General features: G+C 38.6%; 1 protein-coding gene and 1 long non-coding RNA gene across 4 annotated transcripts; one reads left to right on the forward strand and one right to left on the reverse strand.

Annotated features, from left to right (window-relative positions):
- Positions 1-174: 174 nt before the first annotated feature.
- Positions 175-3,354, reverse strand: LOC148329397 (uncharacterized). Its single transcript, XR_015845620.1, has 5 exons — positions 3,279-3,354; positions 3,129-3,215; positions 2,274-2,359; positions 2,039-2,178; positions 175-893 (listed from the first exon to the last, which is right to left on the reverse strand). It is a non-coding gene; the product is annotated as an uncharacterized LOC148329397 (long non-coding RNA).
- Positions 3,355-10,174: 6,820 nt separating this feature from the next.
- LOC148329398 (protein tyrosine phosphatase type IVA 3-like) lies at positions 10,175-17,861 on the forward strand. 3 transcript variants are annotated; one of them, XM_088307051.1, is made up of 7 exons: positions 10,175-10,286; positions 14,053-14,488; positions 15,756-15,901; positions 16,137-16,229; positions 16,558-16,688; positions 16,850-16,924; positions 17,089-17,861. In XM_088307051.1, exons 3-7 carry the CDS (start codon positions 15,806-15,808, stop codon positions 17,207-17,209), a joined length of 516 nt encoding a protein of 171 aa, XP_088163177.1. In that variant the 5' UTR covers positions 10,175-10,286; positions 14,053-14,488; positions 15,756-15,805; the 3' UTR covers positions 17,210-17,861. The 3 variants fall into 3 exon arrangements, with proteins under 3 accessions (XP_088163177.1, XP_088163174.1, XP_088163175.1); XM_088307048.1 differs by lacking the exon at positions 10,175-10,286 and adding an exon at positions 10,470-10,813; XM_088307049.1 differs by lacking the exon at positions 10,175-10,286 and adding an exon at positions 10,860-11,064.
- Positions 17,862-18,079: the final 218 nt, after the last annotated feature.

The raw sequence follows: 18,079 nt of genomic DNA on the forward strand, positions 1-18,079 counted from the left end.
CCCACTGAGCCAGCACGGGATTTCGACACCAGGAATTAACCCAGCACCAAAGACCACATATACATGACGTTAATGTTCAGTCTCACGGTGCATCTGATGACACAGAGAACCAAACAGCAATTCTACAATTGATTGATTGCTTGCTTTGTTGGGGGGGGGGTGCGTGTGTGTGTGTGTGTGTATGTATAGTCCTACCCCTTCTTCTCTAATTTTCTAAAATATTTTGACTTATGTCATCATGTTAATACAATAATTGGTGATTTATTTATATAATCTATCCCAAAAGAAAAAAAAAAATCATCATTGACCAAGAGTTTTTTTTTGGATGATGTCATTTGTAAACAAAACAATCCTTAAACTATATTCTATTTTTAAACAATTTACTAAATTAAATGCAAACAATTAAAACTAAGATTAAAACTCATTCAGTGCCAGCCTCTGTAAAATGAATGTACTTTTTGGCACCTATATCCGTCAATGGCAGAGAATGATACAGTGTGCGCTAATTACAATCTTTGTTTCCAATGGTGAGTACATGCATTCCGTAAATAGCTACAGTCACACAATAAACAAGACGCATGCGTCAGCGACAACACCTTCAGCCAAGCCATGAGGTAGCAGGTCATTTTCCTAATCTCAATGTGCCATCTGTTCACAGAATTCTTCGTACGTGTCCTTGACACTTGACTGCAATTTACTAATGCACTGCCCTATATATTACTTTGAAAGATCGGCATGAAAAATATTTACCCACCAGGCCACTGGACCTACTGAAGAAAACATGGAGGTGGTCTTCCAAAGCTTCTTGTTGGATTTTCTACAAAATGTGGGGAAAAGTCCATTCTTCCAGGTAATGTTGGAAAAAAGGACTTGGCTTTCAAACTTTTTCTTTCCTGTCCAATCAGAACCAATTGAATTTTGATTTGTCATAAACTTTTGCAGAGGTACCGTCACATTTGTTAAAAATAAATAAATAAATAAAGTAAAAACCTCTACAGAAATATAACCACAGTGTAAGAAACAAATGTTTAACATTGATCAGCAGCACAGCAAAACAGGTTCTGCATATCCTTTTTGGGCAACACTTTGGGTTGAATTGTGGAGTTTTGGTGTGGTTATTTCTTTGATTACGTGAAAAAGAACTGAACATTCAGGGAAAAAAAATATCATATTTACTCGGGAAATGTATTTTCACATATCACCCCTGACGTGAAATGAATGCTTATCTGCATTTTCTCAAGACTTTTTGAAGCTTAGATTTTTTTTTTGCAGATCACCTGAGATATCCCTGGTCCCCCCCATGCCTCACCAGAGATGTTTGTACTTGTATGTTCATGTTACATAAATGAAGTGCTTACACTGGAGTGAAAATTTGTATTAAGTTTCTGTCACATTGACAGATTAATTATAGATGCGGAAAACTAAGAGTGTGAATATGCAAGAGTGGCACATGGTCACATATCGCAGTTCTGCATCAATGCTGCAAAGAAACATTTGTGGTCTGGAGGATGAATTCAAATGCATCCAGTACAGACAGTAACAGCTGCGTGAACGGAAACAAAAGCAGACTGGTTCCGTCTTTAGATTTATTTACAATTGCGAGAACTGTGCTGCTAGAGCAGGTAATCCTTTTAGTCATGGCTGAAAGTAGAGGGCGACAGATGTCAGTGTGAAGCCTGTTTATTATCTTTGGAACCCTAATGAAACACTGACCTGCTGGCCTAATTCATCACCGACTGCTGTCCCACATTTTTTTTTAATTACTTTAATAATAGTGTTTAATAATGTCAGTGGGCCTTTTACTCTGATTTACAGGTGATATTGTTCCAAAACTTACTTTACCTGTTCTACTGAGATCAACTTGGGCCATGGCAGTGTGCAGAAGTGACTCACTGAAAAGACTTTTAAGTTAATTAAAGTATAACCATAAGAATGGGGATAATAATAATCTGAAGTAACGTTGTGTACATATTTGTTGTTGTCAGTTTCAATGCAAAAATCTCATTCATTCATTTAATTGAAGACCAATTTACCTTACCAGCACACTTGTGTAAAATCCCCGCAAGCACAGGAAGAATATGCAAATTCCATCACATAGGGGATACACAAAGCCAAAAGTTGAACCCAGGACATAACGAAGGAGAGGCACTCGCGTTAACGCCCGAGTCGAAATGTTGACTGAAATGACATTAATTCAAATAACATGCATGCATATATTTTTTATATGTTCTGGCAGAAGCAGCAAATCATCTTAATAAAAGCAGTGAACTCACTTGCTGCTGTGTCATTTTCCAGTAGAATCCACTAGATGGAGATTTGAGCTTCAGTCCTGCAGCTACAGAGCAGACTGCTACAGAGTCTGCAACATTTAATATGTTCAAAATTTAAAAAAAGAAAAGGTTTTTTTTAACATGCTCTCTGAAGCTAGACTATTCTGAGCAAGTTTTTGTTTAAATCAACCGAATTTGTCGATTCATGCAAAAGAGCATTTGACTGTTCAAAGGACATTGTCTTTTGACCTGAGAACAAACCTGAAGGGCCACAATCTATGTTCTAGTTTGTATGACAGTAATCCCTCGTTTATCGCGGGGGATACGTTGCAAAAATAACCCCCGATAGGTGAAATCCGCGAAGTAGTCAGCTTTATTTTTTTATTGTTATTTTACAGTGCAATACTGTACTGCAGAATGAAACAAAAAAAAATAAACCCTCTTTTCAGGCCCAAATTGTGTTTAAGAAATAGGAATATTAACGTTTTTTTTTTACAAATAACTAACATTTTTTCATTTCTAGACAACAATAACGCCCCTGAGCCAATCAGGTTTACTAAAAAAAAAAAAAAAAAAAAAAAAAAAAAAGCACTGTAAAAAAATCGATAGGTGGAGCGCGATATAGCGAGGGATTACTGGATTAAGTTCTTCCACACAAAACTCATTTAAGCATGTCTTTAGTGACTCTGGGGAACAATTTACAGAAAAAAACCTAAAGTGTTCCCACAAAGTTGGGAGCAGCCAAAAGACTTTGAGATAAAAAATTAGGAGGAAATAAGGTGTCTCATACTACTACTGACTCATTTATTTGTTACTGAAGGATTGTGTCTGATATTGATTCTATTGTCTATAGTGTACCTGTTCCAAGTGGACAATTTGAGACAGCGATGGGCAACGCCGGTCCTCGAGGGCCATTATCCTGCATGTCTCCCTCTTCCAACACACCTGATTCAAAGGATCAGAATCATTATCAGGCTTCTGCGGAGCATACAGGAACATAAAACTTACAAGATAGCGACCCTCTAGGACCGGAGTTGCCCACCCCTGATTGGACAGTGAGTGGAAACTTTTGTAGGCTGACTGCTTCATGGAAAACATTGTCCACAGATAAGATAAAACTTCTCTTTCTCTCCATTTTTCTCGACATGTACTTTCTTTGTCATGCTGACAATAGACGACCATGGTAAATACTTTGCGTGCAGGTGAAGTCCCAATCTCTGACTCTCAGCTTTCAAAACATTCTAAATATAACACAGCAGCTGCTGCTTGTTGCTACATGCTTGACTGTGTGGATGTGTTTTTTGTATAACCGTGTGTGTATTGTATCATGCTATTCGTGTAAATGGGTCTACATGCATGTGTTCAAGTTTCATGAGTATTACGCAATGTGTGTGCGTGCATGTGTGTGACTCTCTGTGCGTGTTCACACTTACATCCAAAAGCTCACCAGAGTTTCCATGATTCCTTTTATAGTATGAGTGCCAGTTAGGATGTGTGGCGGTATTGTCAGGTCAAGGAAAAAAACTCACTTGATTCTCTTAACTGTACTTTGCTGCTTCTGAGTATTTTTTTAACAGTGTCGCAAGAGCCTTTTTTAAACAATATTGCCACTAGCAAATATTTCACATCAATATCGACATAAAATAAAATATAAAAAAGGTAAATGCTTTAGTATAATCTGGATTTCTGCATAAATTGCTTGTAAAATATGATATGATTTCACAAATTGCTTCTACTTGAACTAATAAAATGTATATAAAGTATATAAAATGTATATATGTGTTTTCAATGAACATGAAATGCAAACCTAAATCGCAATAACCCTAACTCGAAGAAAATGTCCAATTTGAGCCTAGTTAGCCATTTTCCCTACTTGGTGTCATGTGACTCAAGGTGTGTGAATGGGCAACATGTGTTAATTTTGGTCTTATCACACTTTTCTTATACTTGTCAGTAGGTGTTCAATGTGGCATATTATGCCCCCCCCCCTCAAACAAAATGTGTTGTTATGAATTGTTGCACTACATACAAATGACTCTTAATTGACCTGGTGTAAATGTGAGTATGATTGCTTGCTTGCTTCTATGTGTCCCATGACTGACTGGATCCAATCCAGGCTGCACCCTGCGTCTTGGGATAGGCTCCAGGCACACCGGCAATCCTCATAAGCATAAATCCAACTACAGAAAATGAATGCATGTCTTGTACTTAAAAGTTCAATACAACTGGACTGATTGTGAGGTACATGTGCTAAGCCATAAATATATTTGAACTATCTGAATAGTAATGTTTTGCTTCATAGGCCAGGTTTATTTTTTTGTCCCCTGGAGAGGACTCGGCACCAGACTGGGAAACCCTGTAATAAATAATACTTGCCAGTTGTACTCATGTAACTCTTTGCATCTATCAAATTACAAGGTCTCTTAAAACGACCAAGCACCATTGTGACTCCTCTGTTTAAACACCACTATGTGTCACAGCTAATCAAACGTGATAAAAATCAAATAAATAAAAACTACAATATATTTAGTGTTATATATATTGGTTAGTGCTATATTTAATGGTTAACCCCGGGACCTATGAGTAGATCAAGGCAGCCCTGGTTATACTGTAAAGCACTGTACAAATACAGTATATTGTACTTTAACTTTCCCGGAAGTGGCACAACTTTTCTTTCATTAGGCTTGAGTAGCATGTGCAGGTTCTGGTGGAAAACACACCTGTGAGAGGAATGCACTGTGGGTGAGTCACATTTCTTTAATGGTAATCATAGTTAAGTGTTCATGTTCTGGTCATGTGTTTTGAATTTTATGTGTAATACACACATTACAACTTCCACTAATTGTTATAAGCGCTGACTGTGATTTATGTCGTCTTTAAAGTGACATTTTACAGACAAAAAAATTTTATTAAACTGATTTGCACGATGTTCACGTTTTATTCATACAATAATTTCCCCTGACTAAAGCTGACTTAAGTTTGTTGTGTATGTATGGCAGGTTGCATTTATGCATAGCTATCTGTGTGACAATGTCAGATTCATTGTTTTTCATTTGTTTTATTGTACTTTATTTTATTTTTTTTATTTCCAATATCTTCACATTTCCCATGCCAATTTCTTTCTCTCGAAATAATTGGAATAGATCTACTGCAAATATACAGAGGGATCAAAAGTAGGCATGCAGTTATAAAAAAAAAAAATATGAAACCAATATAGTACTTACTACTGTGCTTATTAGGAAAACAGAAATCATGTTACTAATATCTGCCTTCTTCACAATTTCGCCGTGGCGCTGGCTCTACCCAGAAGAGTTTCAAAGCGTAACGTTAAATCCATTGTTTATGTGTAGCAATTTGAGAATCCGTTCATTTCAAAATGGATATTTTATGATTAAATACAATATATTAAAATTTGTAAAATAAAAAATGGGGCCTCCATGATGAGATTTTTTTAAGCTTTTAATGTATTTTGGGAATACATATTTTTTAGACTTAAGCAAACAGCAGCAACATAAAGATGATATGCACATTTGAAATACAACAAAAAGTTTTGACGTCTTGCGTTTAGTTCTCCTTGGACGTCATTCTGCTAATTGAATGGCAAATATGACAATCTGTCATCGTCAGGTCCTCTCAAGCTATTAATTTTTAAAAACATGTTTTGCAACATTCGCCAGGTGAATGATGGAACAGCCAAAAAGAAAAAAAGAAAAAGCAACCCATCTCCGAAGAGGTAATAAACCATCCAACACAAACAACCTTGGCAGAGGTGGCAGAACAACAGGCTTGAGCAGTTTACGTGTCAAATGAAGCCCGTGGCCTTCATACGTCGGTGTGAGCGAGACCGCGCCCTGCACCAAAGTGTCCTTTGGGCTATTCAAAAATCACAAGACTGCCATCTGAGATTTGACCTACAGGATCTCAGCTCATATTTCCTGAGAACATTGCGACAACCGTGTTCAAGCCAAGTGCGCCGCATCAACCCAGATGGCACCCTCGCAGAGGATCAAATTGACAAAAGTGATATGGTCTGTTATGACTCGGTTTATGGCAAATCAATCATCTCAATATTGATTACAGATTATTGTTGTGTTCTTGGTACTAAGAATACCAATACCTGAGGGCAGGTGTGTCATTTCTGCCGCAGTCAAGATAGAGTGACTGATTTGATTACAATTCAACGTGAGGCTGAAATATGTCAACATTTGACTGTGCCTTTGTGTTACATTGTCTCTGTGTAAAGAAATCCACCCATTTCCGAACTGCTTATTCTTTTCACAGTCGTGAGTAAGCTGGAGCCAATCCCTTTTGACTTTGAGGCAGGATAAAGCCTGGACTGGGCACCGGTCAAGAGCAGGGCACATACAGCAGACAAACAGTCATTCACACTTTCATGGAATGGAACATTTTCTTTTCCGTGAACCTCGCGTTAGGGGGCCATATCGGATGATAAAAATGTTTCAAGACAAAGAAATAAAACATTACTAAATGGTGGACATTGTAGATTAGAACGTGTAGGTTTGTTGATTTTACAGTGCAACGTACATCTCAAAATGCTGTAATACACTCTCTTAAACCTGCGCGGAGAATTCTAATGCTCTCCTCGATGTGCCCCAACAGCTTGTTTCTGCAAGAATGTTACTGTGGTGAGGACCATCCAACTGTTTAATCAGTTGGGCTCATGAATGGAGAAGAAAACCCGAGAAAATCTCACACAAGCGCATCGTTTGTTAAGCAACTCCACAAAGGGAGTTTTGAATTCAAATTCAAACCCAAAACCTCCAAAATGCTCCACCTGGCCTCCCTCTTCAGGGATTCATTGGTCGGAAATATTTGATATCCAGTGGATCTCAAAAGTCAACACATCACTGTTCAGATATCAGGCTTCTGTAGAACAAAACCTTTACCTTCATTAATGTAACCTTTAAGTTATAACATATAAAATTCAATTTAAAAATGACTTTTGGAGGAGAGAAGTAAAAGATAAGCTTGCACAAATGTTTCTTACTGACTGGAGATGTAACTGCTGGAGGGACATTCAGTTCTTGATAATGTCACTGTTGTGTTAGTTTCTCCAGTTGATGATACTTATCTAGATTGTGTTCCATAATGTACCGGATTTAATGCCTCGGGAATTCTTTTGTATCCTCCTACTGACTGATACCTTTGAACAACGAGATCACGCAAATGTTGCAGAAGCTCTCAGCAGCCAATGGCCAGTGCTATAAGATGTGAATGAACTGAAGAACACAGACACATTCCTAGTTATGAGACGTTCAAACTTCTCGTGTTAATTTATACCGCGCCTCTCAAAAACACGATTTTTCTTCACTAAATTGCACAGATTATACTATAGGTTACATAAAAGGGAGAAAGGAGTTTTGAAATATTTAGTATCATTTTTTGATATCACAAAATATTGCATCTGAACAGGGGTGTGTAGACTTTTTATATCCACTGTATCTGCCCATCCATCCACATCAAGGTCGCAAGTGAGCTGGAACATATCTCAGCCAACTTTAAAGTTGGTGAATCAAACACAAGGCACATGTAAACAACCAAACATTCACACACACACAGTGAATATTAATTTCTGGGGTCGTGAAACAAATTCACTTACAGTTCATGTTGAACATGAGCATTGGTCAATGATGCACGATGAGAAAAAGAATTCTCGCGACATGCTTTCACCTATATCCATTCTTTATATTAGCTGTAGGATTTCACATTTAAAATATGAGAAATTGCCACCTAACCAAGCAACGCGGTTATTTTCACCGGAGGAGGGATTTTATTAATTTATTTAAAGCTATTCATGTGCCAGATCAGTCACTTTAACCTCCACTCCAAGAGAATGACAGTAAAGTGAGGCCCCCAGCCTGAACTGCTTTAAAAAGGCTGTGCCCGTGACAGTCTTGTGACTCTCTGGCCTGACATACTGTACATACTGTGACCAAGTTAAAAAAAAAAAAAAAAGACAGCATGTATGTATGTTTACAAGTATTGACTTTTTGCCTCCATCAATGACTGTTCTATTTAATTTTTTAACACAATAACATGTATGTTCCCATTTTTCATGAACTGATCCGTTCACACAAAGCCAAGTCCTGTTCACATATTGTTCACTAATTAGTCTGAAAATTTTTGGGTGAGCACTTCTCCTGTGCCGAGGTATTACATCCCCACCACACGCGTGTGGCATGGCATATCTAGATGCTGATTTGGGCGCATGATTATTGTACACGGGCGCCTTAGGCTGCAGGTTAACTCCGGCGTCTTCACTCGAGCGTCTCCTCATCGTATCTCAGTGCTTTCAAAAGGCCACCAATATAATGCACTTGTGTTTGTTGTCCATATCATACGCCTGCCCATACCATAACAATACCACCATCACGGGCCACTCGATCCACAACATGACATTACCATACTGCTCCCCCACCTGACTCGATAAATGCTGGCTGCCATCTGCCCTGTACAATGAACACAAGGATTCATCCGTGACAAGAACACCTTGTCAAAGTGCGAATGTGAGCGTATGCACGCTCAAGTTGGTTACGACGTTGAACTGCAGTCAGGTCAACACCCCGATGAGGATGACAAGCATTCGTGAGCTTAGTGTGTGTAAAAAAAGAAATTTGGTTACGCAAACCAAGATGTCTGGGCGGCTGGTGTCAGAGGATCTTGGGGTTGAGGAAGCTGGAAGGGAAAATAATGCCGAAACCTCACACCCAATAATTCACATTCGCAAATGCAAAACATCATTCACAAACTATTGTTTTTTTGGAGGGGGGAAAAATACGGGTGTGGCGGCCTTAAGCAGATTCAGCAGCGCCATCTGTTGTTGTGGAGTGCGAATTACAGTAAATTTTAGTGGCATTTGCGTGTTGATCAATGGGCATTCATGCATGTATGGATCTGTAAGTTGGAAAGTTAGTGCCAAGACACGTGACAGCGGTAAGATTGTTTCCAAAAGTCACTTGACAGTTTTGCATAGTTTTAGAATTGCTTATTTGTACATGAAGGAATTTTTTTTGTACTTGAAGGTTGTTCTGGTTTTGTACTTGTTATCTCTGTACTCTCTTAGGGCCTTGATGCGCCGGTCTTATTCATATATATATATATATATATTTATTTATTTATTTTTTAATTTGTCACCCTCCAAACCAAAAATGTCCGTCCGGCTGGGCCGCTCCGCCCCTGGGAGGGACTGCCCAGCTCTGATTATTATTGATTTAACCAACAGACTATTACTTTCTCTTCATTTTAAAGAGTTTCTCTTGGCTTAAGTAGCATAATGTTATGCTTCTCTTTCAGCAACATTTCAGCCTTTTATGTGCTGTAATGTCAATCTATTCTGCCAACGTAATTTAAGAGCAAAGAGATGTGAGTCCTTGATGATGACACTTTCGCAAATTGACATTTAGATGCCATGATGCCAATAGAAACCCATTTGACACAGCAATTTATTGTGCCAAGAGCAGATGTACATGTCACACAACACACATACCAGGTACAGCCACTACATGATGTTATTAATCAATCCAAGGTATGTATTAATTTGTTCATGTGTTAGGGTAAAGGAGGGTTGGCACAGAATGAGTGAAGAACTGGATGAAGTCGGGTAAGTCCCTACTCAAGGCCCATGTTCCAAATGCATGGATGGTACTAGTTAAAATACGCACAGACCTCATGAAAAAAGCGACAAAACCCACCAGGTCTTGCCAAAATGCTTCCAAAAAACAGATGCCTTTATAAAAATATTTACAGAGGCTCATCTGAGCTCCTTCTTGTATCTGAGAGAACAGCTTCAAGCCATAGCGAGGTTGTGGGGAAAAAAACAACAACAAGAAAACAACCCTTCTCTAGTGATAGAAGATGGTTACTTCCATGAAGTGCACTCAAAGGTTTGACTTGTCCAACCTGTCTGGCAGCTTGAAGCACTGTCTAATTTTAGAAGGAGAAAACCCGAGAAGGCTCACCTCGGGGGAGACCAACAGTTTTTTTTCTTTTTTGCAGGTAAGTTACAATTGATCGATGATTATTATTAGCCCTTATCTTATAACCAACAGTGTTGTTTGGGGGAGGGAACCGCGCTATAATTGTCACAAGTGCTCAACAAGTACCTGTGTATGGTGAAGGGAAAGGGAAGGAAAGGGAGGGAAGAAAGGGGTGAAGTGGATGGAGGGGGGAGGCGAGGGGGGAGGAGTAAGGCTCTTCTCCCTCTAAGAGCATTAACTGTCGAGTGTTCTGGCGGTGACAGGACTGTCAGGGTCAGATGGCTGCTCAGCCTGATTACACCGGCTCACCGTAGATCCTCGGCTACTATACTACATACTGCCAAGCTAGCACGTTGTAATTGTGCGGCACATTTCGCTTCTTTTCTCGTGGAGGGTGGGGGGGCGCAGAGGCGTCATCCAGGAAGGAGCTACAGGTGGTTGCACAAGACCGTCAAGACGACAGTCTGCGTCTTCTACTGGCCGTTGTAGGGAGAACCACGCGTGTTCCGTCTCTAATCGAGAGATGAAACGGACCATCTAAAAGAGGTATGGACAAACTCTCACGAGATTCTCTTTGTTGTTGTCAACGAACTCTCGAGATGCGCGCTAACTTTGCAGGTTGTTGCCACCAAGAAGCTAGTAGGCTATGTCACGCATACGTGTGGATATAAATAATACTGTACAGCTGTGTGTATTCGGTGTCAAAGGGGATTAGTCGCGGACGAGCTGCAGTCTCTGGAACATAGTAGCGTAAACGTCAATTTGCGAAGCTTCCCATTCGACTTGAGTCTTCTGAGGTAAGAGACGTACGCAACCGGCTCGTACCAGAAATACAGAGGTGGCGAAAGTGCTCACACTCTTAATAGCACAGATATCACATAGTAAAAATACTTGGAACGTAGAAGTATCGATACGTTCGGCTCTTTGACTTTCGAAAAAAAAAATGAGATTTTGGAGTCTTCGCAACCACAACAGCTGAATGGAAGAAGCAAGAATTGCCCAAATGGAATAATTTAAGAGAATTGTTTGATATGTTCGGCAAATACAAGTCAGGTGTATTTTTTTCCCCCCAGGTTCCATTGCTAATGTAGCATTTTTGTTACTCACTTAACAATTACAGCAAATCTTTGGAAACACTTATTGTACCATGAAAGTCAAGCCAGCACTACCTAGCTCTTGGTTTAAAGCAATTTTATACATTAAAAGGGGTATTGTATCTGACTGACACTATAAATTATTTTTTAATGTTGGATTAAATACTGTGTTTTATGACCTTTAAATAAACACAAGAGTTGAATCAATACTTCTACCATTATTTATTTATTTTTTTAGATTGAATATATGTACTTTCACTTACGTATAGTGTGAGTTCTTTTGCCAGCTCATATACATTACCCGTTTTATATATTAATATACAGTACCAGGAAAAAAAACTACCTCTCCACTCAAAATACTTTACCTCTTTTATTAACTTTAACTGTGGCCGTGCCAACTGAGAAGAAAAAAAAGCTAGCTAGCATTAGCTCGGCTTGTATGCCCTTAAAACAATTCTAAACTGATATACCCCAAGAAATGGCTCAATTTGCAGATGATGATGAATCATTCAAAGAGATGTCAAAGAATCCTCTGAGTAAGACACTGGGTGGGGAATATCGTTCTTCTCTGAATCTGTTGCGCCATCATTGTTAACACTCCCTGGTTTATGTTACATTTTCTAGGATTCAAAGATTTTTCAATCCAAAATCTCAGCTGGGGTTGATGTCACCTCTCTCTATTTATCTTTTAAAAGTTGTATTATACAAGGTTGAAATAACCAATATCTATTTAGCTAAAATAATACGTACAAAGTATTTATGTAGAGTAAAAGAAAACCTGTCACCATAAAAATCTATACTGAGGTACAGTTGCCTGAAACAACTACTTAAGTACAGTAACAGTAAGTATTTGTACTTAATTACTTCCCCCCTCTTCACACATGCAATGCGTGTACATATGTTTATCCTGCATTTTAGCACATCTTTTTTTTCCCCAGTGTGACTTAGGACAGGTGGAGCACAAGGCTCCATATCTTTTATGTGTTAACTGGGTGTCATTTTTATGGCAAGTACAACACCATAACACGATTGATCCTCTTTGAAGTTACTGCCAGACTGCCTCGCAGGGGTCTTTACGCACAACCCATAGTACAATTTCTCATCTTAATGCATGTTATTCTGCAGTCACTTTGTATTTCTATAGAAAGTTAGGTCACTATGACACGGCATAGAATTGTGTTGTCGCTGATCGTCATGTGTACTGCGCAAATGTCACTTGCATGGTCCCAAAATGTATTTTTTTAATTTACTACAAACAATTGTTTCTTTGTTAATCTCGCTATGTCAATGACATATTGTGTCACACAAAACAATTAAATGACAGTAGGTACACTTAATGCATATAGCCATCATTATTTTAGTAATATTTTCTTTATTTGATAGGTTGCTGTAAGATTTCTTTTAATATATTTGCCTTGGCTCAATAAAGGTTGGAAACCAACGAATTGGGCAACTAACCATGGCTCTGCGTGGTAATACTACAATATGTTTTTATCTTTGGCGTGACCCATCTTATAACAAGAAAGAAAGCAGAGCAACTGTGAGCACACGTTTGTTTTCGTTTCATCAGCTCCATCTAAAATAATATTAGCATTAGGGTTTGGTTTTGTCACTGTCTGGACTTGTTTTTTATTTATTCATTTTTGTGCATTTACTGGGGCATTATGTAAAAGAGCTGGGTAAGTATCAGGAGTATAGCTATTGTATCAAGATAAAAGACAAACGTATCCAGGTATTTATTTAGCTTGGCAGTCTCTCCACTTCTTATTTGTTTAACAGTGAGCTAGTGATTCATGGCATGTTTTATGTGATCAATGTCAGCAGTGGAATTTTTTTGCATTTATATAAGTGTTTAAATGCTAAAAAAAAAAATAGGAAAACCTGTTCAAATGAATGTTATAATGTGATTTGTACAAAAATAAATTTTGACGCGTTCATAGAGGTACAGAATAATTGAATCATATGCAGATTATTGTGATTGTACTCCAAATTTAAAGTTAGTTCACCCATTCATGAACAGTAAACAAAACATTAAAAACTCTTCTGAGAAACCTTTGCATGCCACGAACACATTTATCAGAACTCTACTGAGCCGGTACATTTTGTATACACATATTCAATTATTATCCTTCTGAATGTGGCAATATAAACTGAGAATTGTTGATACACATCTTAATGTGTTACTATTACACTGTGTGCTTCCCATGACCAGTACTTCATGGCCTGTGAGTGTAAAATACTATGATAATAAATAATCTGCAACCCATCACAGGATAATAACTAAATATAGATCGTCAACAACCTAGTATAGACGACACGCACTGTTGTGGAACAGTCAGTGAGTGAGTAATTTGCCATGTGACAGTGTGCTTGCGGGTACTTGTGTGGGGGTGTGCGTGTGTGTGCGTGTGTGTGCGGGGGTGTGCGCGCATGCGTGTTTGTGTGTGTTGCCAGAGGTGAAGAGGTGATCCCAGATTACCCTTTCGTCTTCCCCTGGTTGTTTGTCTGAGTCTTTGCGCACGTGAATAAGAGAAGGGATTCACATTGAATCACATTCCCACACTTTATCACATAATATAGTGTTAATTTGTCTACTGTGACTTTTTAGTCTTAGTGAAAAAAAGATTTGTATGTGGAAGAGGTATTAACAAGAATTCTGCATTTATGATTTGTTTATTCTTGCCTTGACAGAATCACTGGTTGATGGCGTTTGTGCGACAAAGTGGTGACTACTGCCACGCCCAACACATGTAGACCCAACCAATGATGCATTTCTGCCATGCAGTTGTGGGACCCTGAAGTCTGAAAAAAACAAAATTGTGCCTGGCCAAACAAGCCGTCTGATGGGGTAACAAGTGGAGCCTCAAAGTTTAAGTGGAGAAGGACTGGAAAGAAGATCATTTGCAGAGCATAAAGAACTGAAGAGAAGAACTGATATCAGTTTTGTGATATTTAAAACACAGAGCTGACACATTGTTGCCTCCTGGGCTAAACAAAACTGATGGGGTAAAATATTTTCCTCCATTTGGAGATTTTCTTTCTTAAATTTCAACATTTACACCCACCCACCTATCCAACCATTCATCCATCCTTTGAAGTCTCAGCAGCTAAACAGCTGAAACTAAAGGTGAGTGATTCCATCAATTTGATGACAACATCTTGAAATATACATAAAACAATGCACTATTTTTAACACTGTGCTGGATTCTTCAGTTTCATTAGTTGCAAATGAAGTGAATTTCTTGGTTCTCGTTGTAGCTTTAATGTCCCCCATCTATTTCTGAGCACCCGAACTAGAATAGTTGCTGTAAACACGTTGGGGCATGCAAGGCATCCGTGATTACGTAATTTAAAATTTCATTCCAAAGTATGTAAAGACACTCCTGTTACCTCAGTGTATCTTATTAGCATACAAGAGCATGATCAGAGTGTATGACACACTACAACAATCGGTTGAGATTGTCACATGTTTTATTTTTATTTTTTATTTATTTTTTTAAAGGGGAGGTCAACCCCTAAAAATGATTTGCAATAAATTGCTCTAGTCTAAAAATGGCATTGTCATGAATATTAAGTTTGTGGAATACAAGTTAAGCAGCAAAATCCACACGTTTTTAGCCATCACGCGGGGCAGCCATTTTGTCACTTCTGCCAACTGAAAATGACATCATAGATGCTCAGCTCATCTATAATCTGAAGCTGCGCCATGGTTACTCCTTAGCTGAGCCTTTAGCAACTGTGATGTCATTTTCAGTTGAAATAGGTGACCAGCTCCCCCCAACCCTTAATTGTATCTTCAGCTCTTTGTGCTTGTTGAGGTGTGCCCCCCCTCAAAAAAAAGTCTCGTGTTGCAAAAGATATCCAGTACTTCAATCCAAACTTCGCGTTTCCCCTTCGAAGTAAAATAAGCTGGAGTCTAATGCACTTTCTCTGCAATGCCTTGCGTTCATGCATTCCCAGAAGAATTATTCAGGGATGCTCCTGTCATCATGGCCATCTTCTTGTCACCCATGTCAAAACAGGTCTCCATGATGATCCCCTGAGTTTAGTAAAGAGGCAAAAAAAATAATAATTACACAGAGCCAGGTCGGGTGCATAGGAAAGTAGCCTCAGCACAGGGATGTTCCTGTAACTGTCTGATACCCCCGGTATGTTGAGCAGGAGAGCTCTCATGGTGAAGCAGCCACGGTTTGTCCTACCACAACTGTCACCTCATCTCGCGTAAATGAGCCAAACGCTGCAGTAGTACATGTAGTAGTAGATGTGCTCGTTAATTGTCTGGCCCACATTGAACAAAAAAAAAAATAGTTTGTAGTTTGGGGTTGAAATATCTGTTGTGATAACAGTCCTGGAACCTTTCTGTATTTCTAATATCTCACTTCTAAAACGTATAGGTTCGAAGTCTTCCCTGGACAGCTGAGCGTCAAAAGTCAAACTGGTCATCATGAACCGGCCAGCTCCTGTGGAACTGTGCTACAACCACATGCGATTTCTAATTACACATAACCCAACAGACAGCACACTTGGCTCCTTCATTGAGGTAGGATTCTTTGTGTTAAATGTCACACTGAGTAAAACAGCAACTCATTTTTGTATGCACATGATTAAAATGTGATTTAATTTTCACCTGTTGTCCTAAAAAAAATAAATAAAAGGATATATGTTGATTTAACACATTTTATTCATGTGCAACAGATGTACCTGTTTGAATAGTTTTTCAATATTACTGAGGGGCTAAACTAATATGCCTAAATTGGTCTATTTTTGTGTTTCAGGACTTGAAGCGATTTGGGGTCACAACAGTGGTTCGAGTTTGTGACATCACATATGACAAAACGCCACTGGAGAAAGATGGCATTACTGTGGTGGTGAGGACATATGTGTACTCACACATATCGTAGTCACATGTTAGGTTTGTTCGAAAATTTCACCCCCGAGCTTTCTGTAAGTAGTATGTCTCCCATGGTTTCACTTTCACACCCAGGTGCTGGTGCTCCCTTTCTCAGTCTGAGCCACAATGGTGTTATCAGAATTAAAAAAAAAAAATTGTCAAAATGTCCACATGGAAAAAAAAAAGCCATCTCAACAAAGTTTTAAATCTAGGGATGGTCCCCACTAGGCATAAAAGACAAGTAAATAAAGACACACACACACACACATACAGTACATGGTGGTTTCTCTCTGCTTCTCATGTAGGACTGGCCATTTGATGATGGTGCCCCGCCCCCGACTACACTAGTTGATGATTGGTTGAGTTTACTAAAGAAGAAGTTTCAGGAGGAACCTGGATGCTGCGTGGCCGTTCACTGTGTGGCAGGCCTCGGAAGGTTAGCTACGTACATATCAAATGAGATTCGGCGTTCATACATAATGCACACATATGATTACGATATTATTGTCCAAGACATTACTAGATGTTATACTGGATTTGTGGAAGATTACTTTAATGTAAATATGGGTCTGACAAAAATGGGCTATGTCCACGCAGGGCTCCTGTGCTGGTTGCGCTGGCTTTGATAGAGAGTGGAATGAAGTATGAAGACGCTATTCAACTGATCCGACAGTGAGTATACTGCAACCTGAGTTTTCATTTGACTAAATAGTGAAGTAAAACTAAATAGGTGCATGTGTTACTGTGATTGGGAACACGACAACTTCTTTAAGCAATTGGAGTTGTAATTTATTTGAAATCACTGAATTTCCATCTGAACTTTTTCTGTGTTAAAGGAAGCGTCGAGGAGCCATCAACAGTAAACAACTAACTTACCTGGAGAAGTATCGATCCAAGCAACGACTCCGCTTTAAAGACTCTCACACCCACAAGAACAAGAAGTGTTCCATCATGTGAACACACACACAAACAAAGTCAGTCACACAATCGGACAAAATAAGATTGCTACACTTTATAGAGGCCTTCCCTCGGAATGAATGCTTTTTGTTACCCTCCTTTCATTACAATCCACTGTTATCCCTGTTTGTAATAATGTTTGGGCTTGAAAAAGAGTATTACATTTTGGATGTTTGCTACAGTAGCTAGTCCAGTGATGAGGGAATGGAAAAAAAGTGGGCAAGTCTGATTGTTGAGGCTTGGTGAGGTTGCTTAGTAACAGATAATACAGTTCATTGAAGAAAGGGTGGTTTAATCTTGCAGCATGTGACTCCAAATATATTGGGACATTTAGTTTTTTTTTTTTTTTTGTACAGATATTTCATGTAATTTATTGACATCTATTTTTTGATTTTTGGATGCCCCGAAGTTGTCTAACTTGAAACAATACAATGGAAAAAAAAAAAAAAAAGACTGTAAGGGCTCATCTTGTCAGAGATGTATTTCGCATGAACATCTTTATGCTGTAAGGTTTGGTACCCATAAAGCCTTCTCTTTGTTTTTCACAACTAATGTTTGTGTGTTTACATTTCAGAGTGTGCACTTTGTTATCCATCTACAACTGATTAGTTTTATAGAGAAGGCTGTGGAATAAACAATATGTCAACAATAACCATGTACATGTGTTAATGAGAGAAAAATAGCAATAATAAAATATAAAGTAATAATAAATTAAACCGAATCAATGAAAATCGGGCATTGCTTTAGAATAGTGCTTCATCAGAATTATTGAAAAAGTGAAACAACAAAGTCAGGCCAGACAAAATGATGACCTCAACTTATTTTGTTGCTCAACCTTTTGAGGCAATTACTGCAATCAGATGAATTTTG

Source organism: Idiotropiscis lumnitzeri, chromosome 10, assembly GCF_059441095.1.
Source record: "Idiotropiscis lumnitzeri isolate Australia: NSW breed Sydney's pygmy pipehorse chromosome 10, RoL_Ilum_1.0, whole genome shotgun sequence".
Lineage (NCBI taxonomy): Eukaryota > Metazoa > Chordata > Actinopteri > Syngnathiformes > Syngnathidae > Idiotropiscis > Idiotropiscis lumnitzeri.

What these genes read in the sequence shown, in the direction of transcription:
- LOC148329398 (XM_088307051.1), top strand. Translation starts at nt 15,806, where the DNA reads ATGAACCGGCCAGCTCCTGTGGAACTGTGCTACAACCACATGCGATTT. An exon ending in TGTGTGGCAGGCCTCGGAAG is followed by an intron (nt 16,689 to 16,849) that starts GTTAGCTACGTA and finishes ATGTCCACGCAG; the next exon opens with GGCTCCTGTGCTGGTTGCGC. An exon ending in GCTATTCAACTGATCCGACA is followed by an intron (nt 16,925 to 17,088) that starts GTGAGTATACTG and finishes TCTGTGTTAAAG; the next exon opens with GAAGCGTCGAGGAGCCATCA.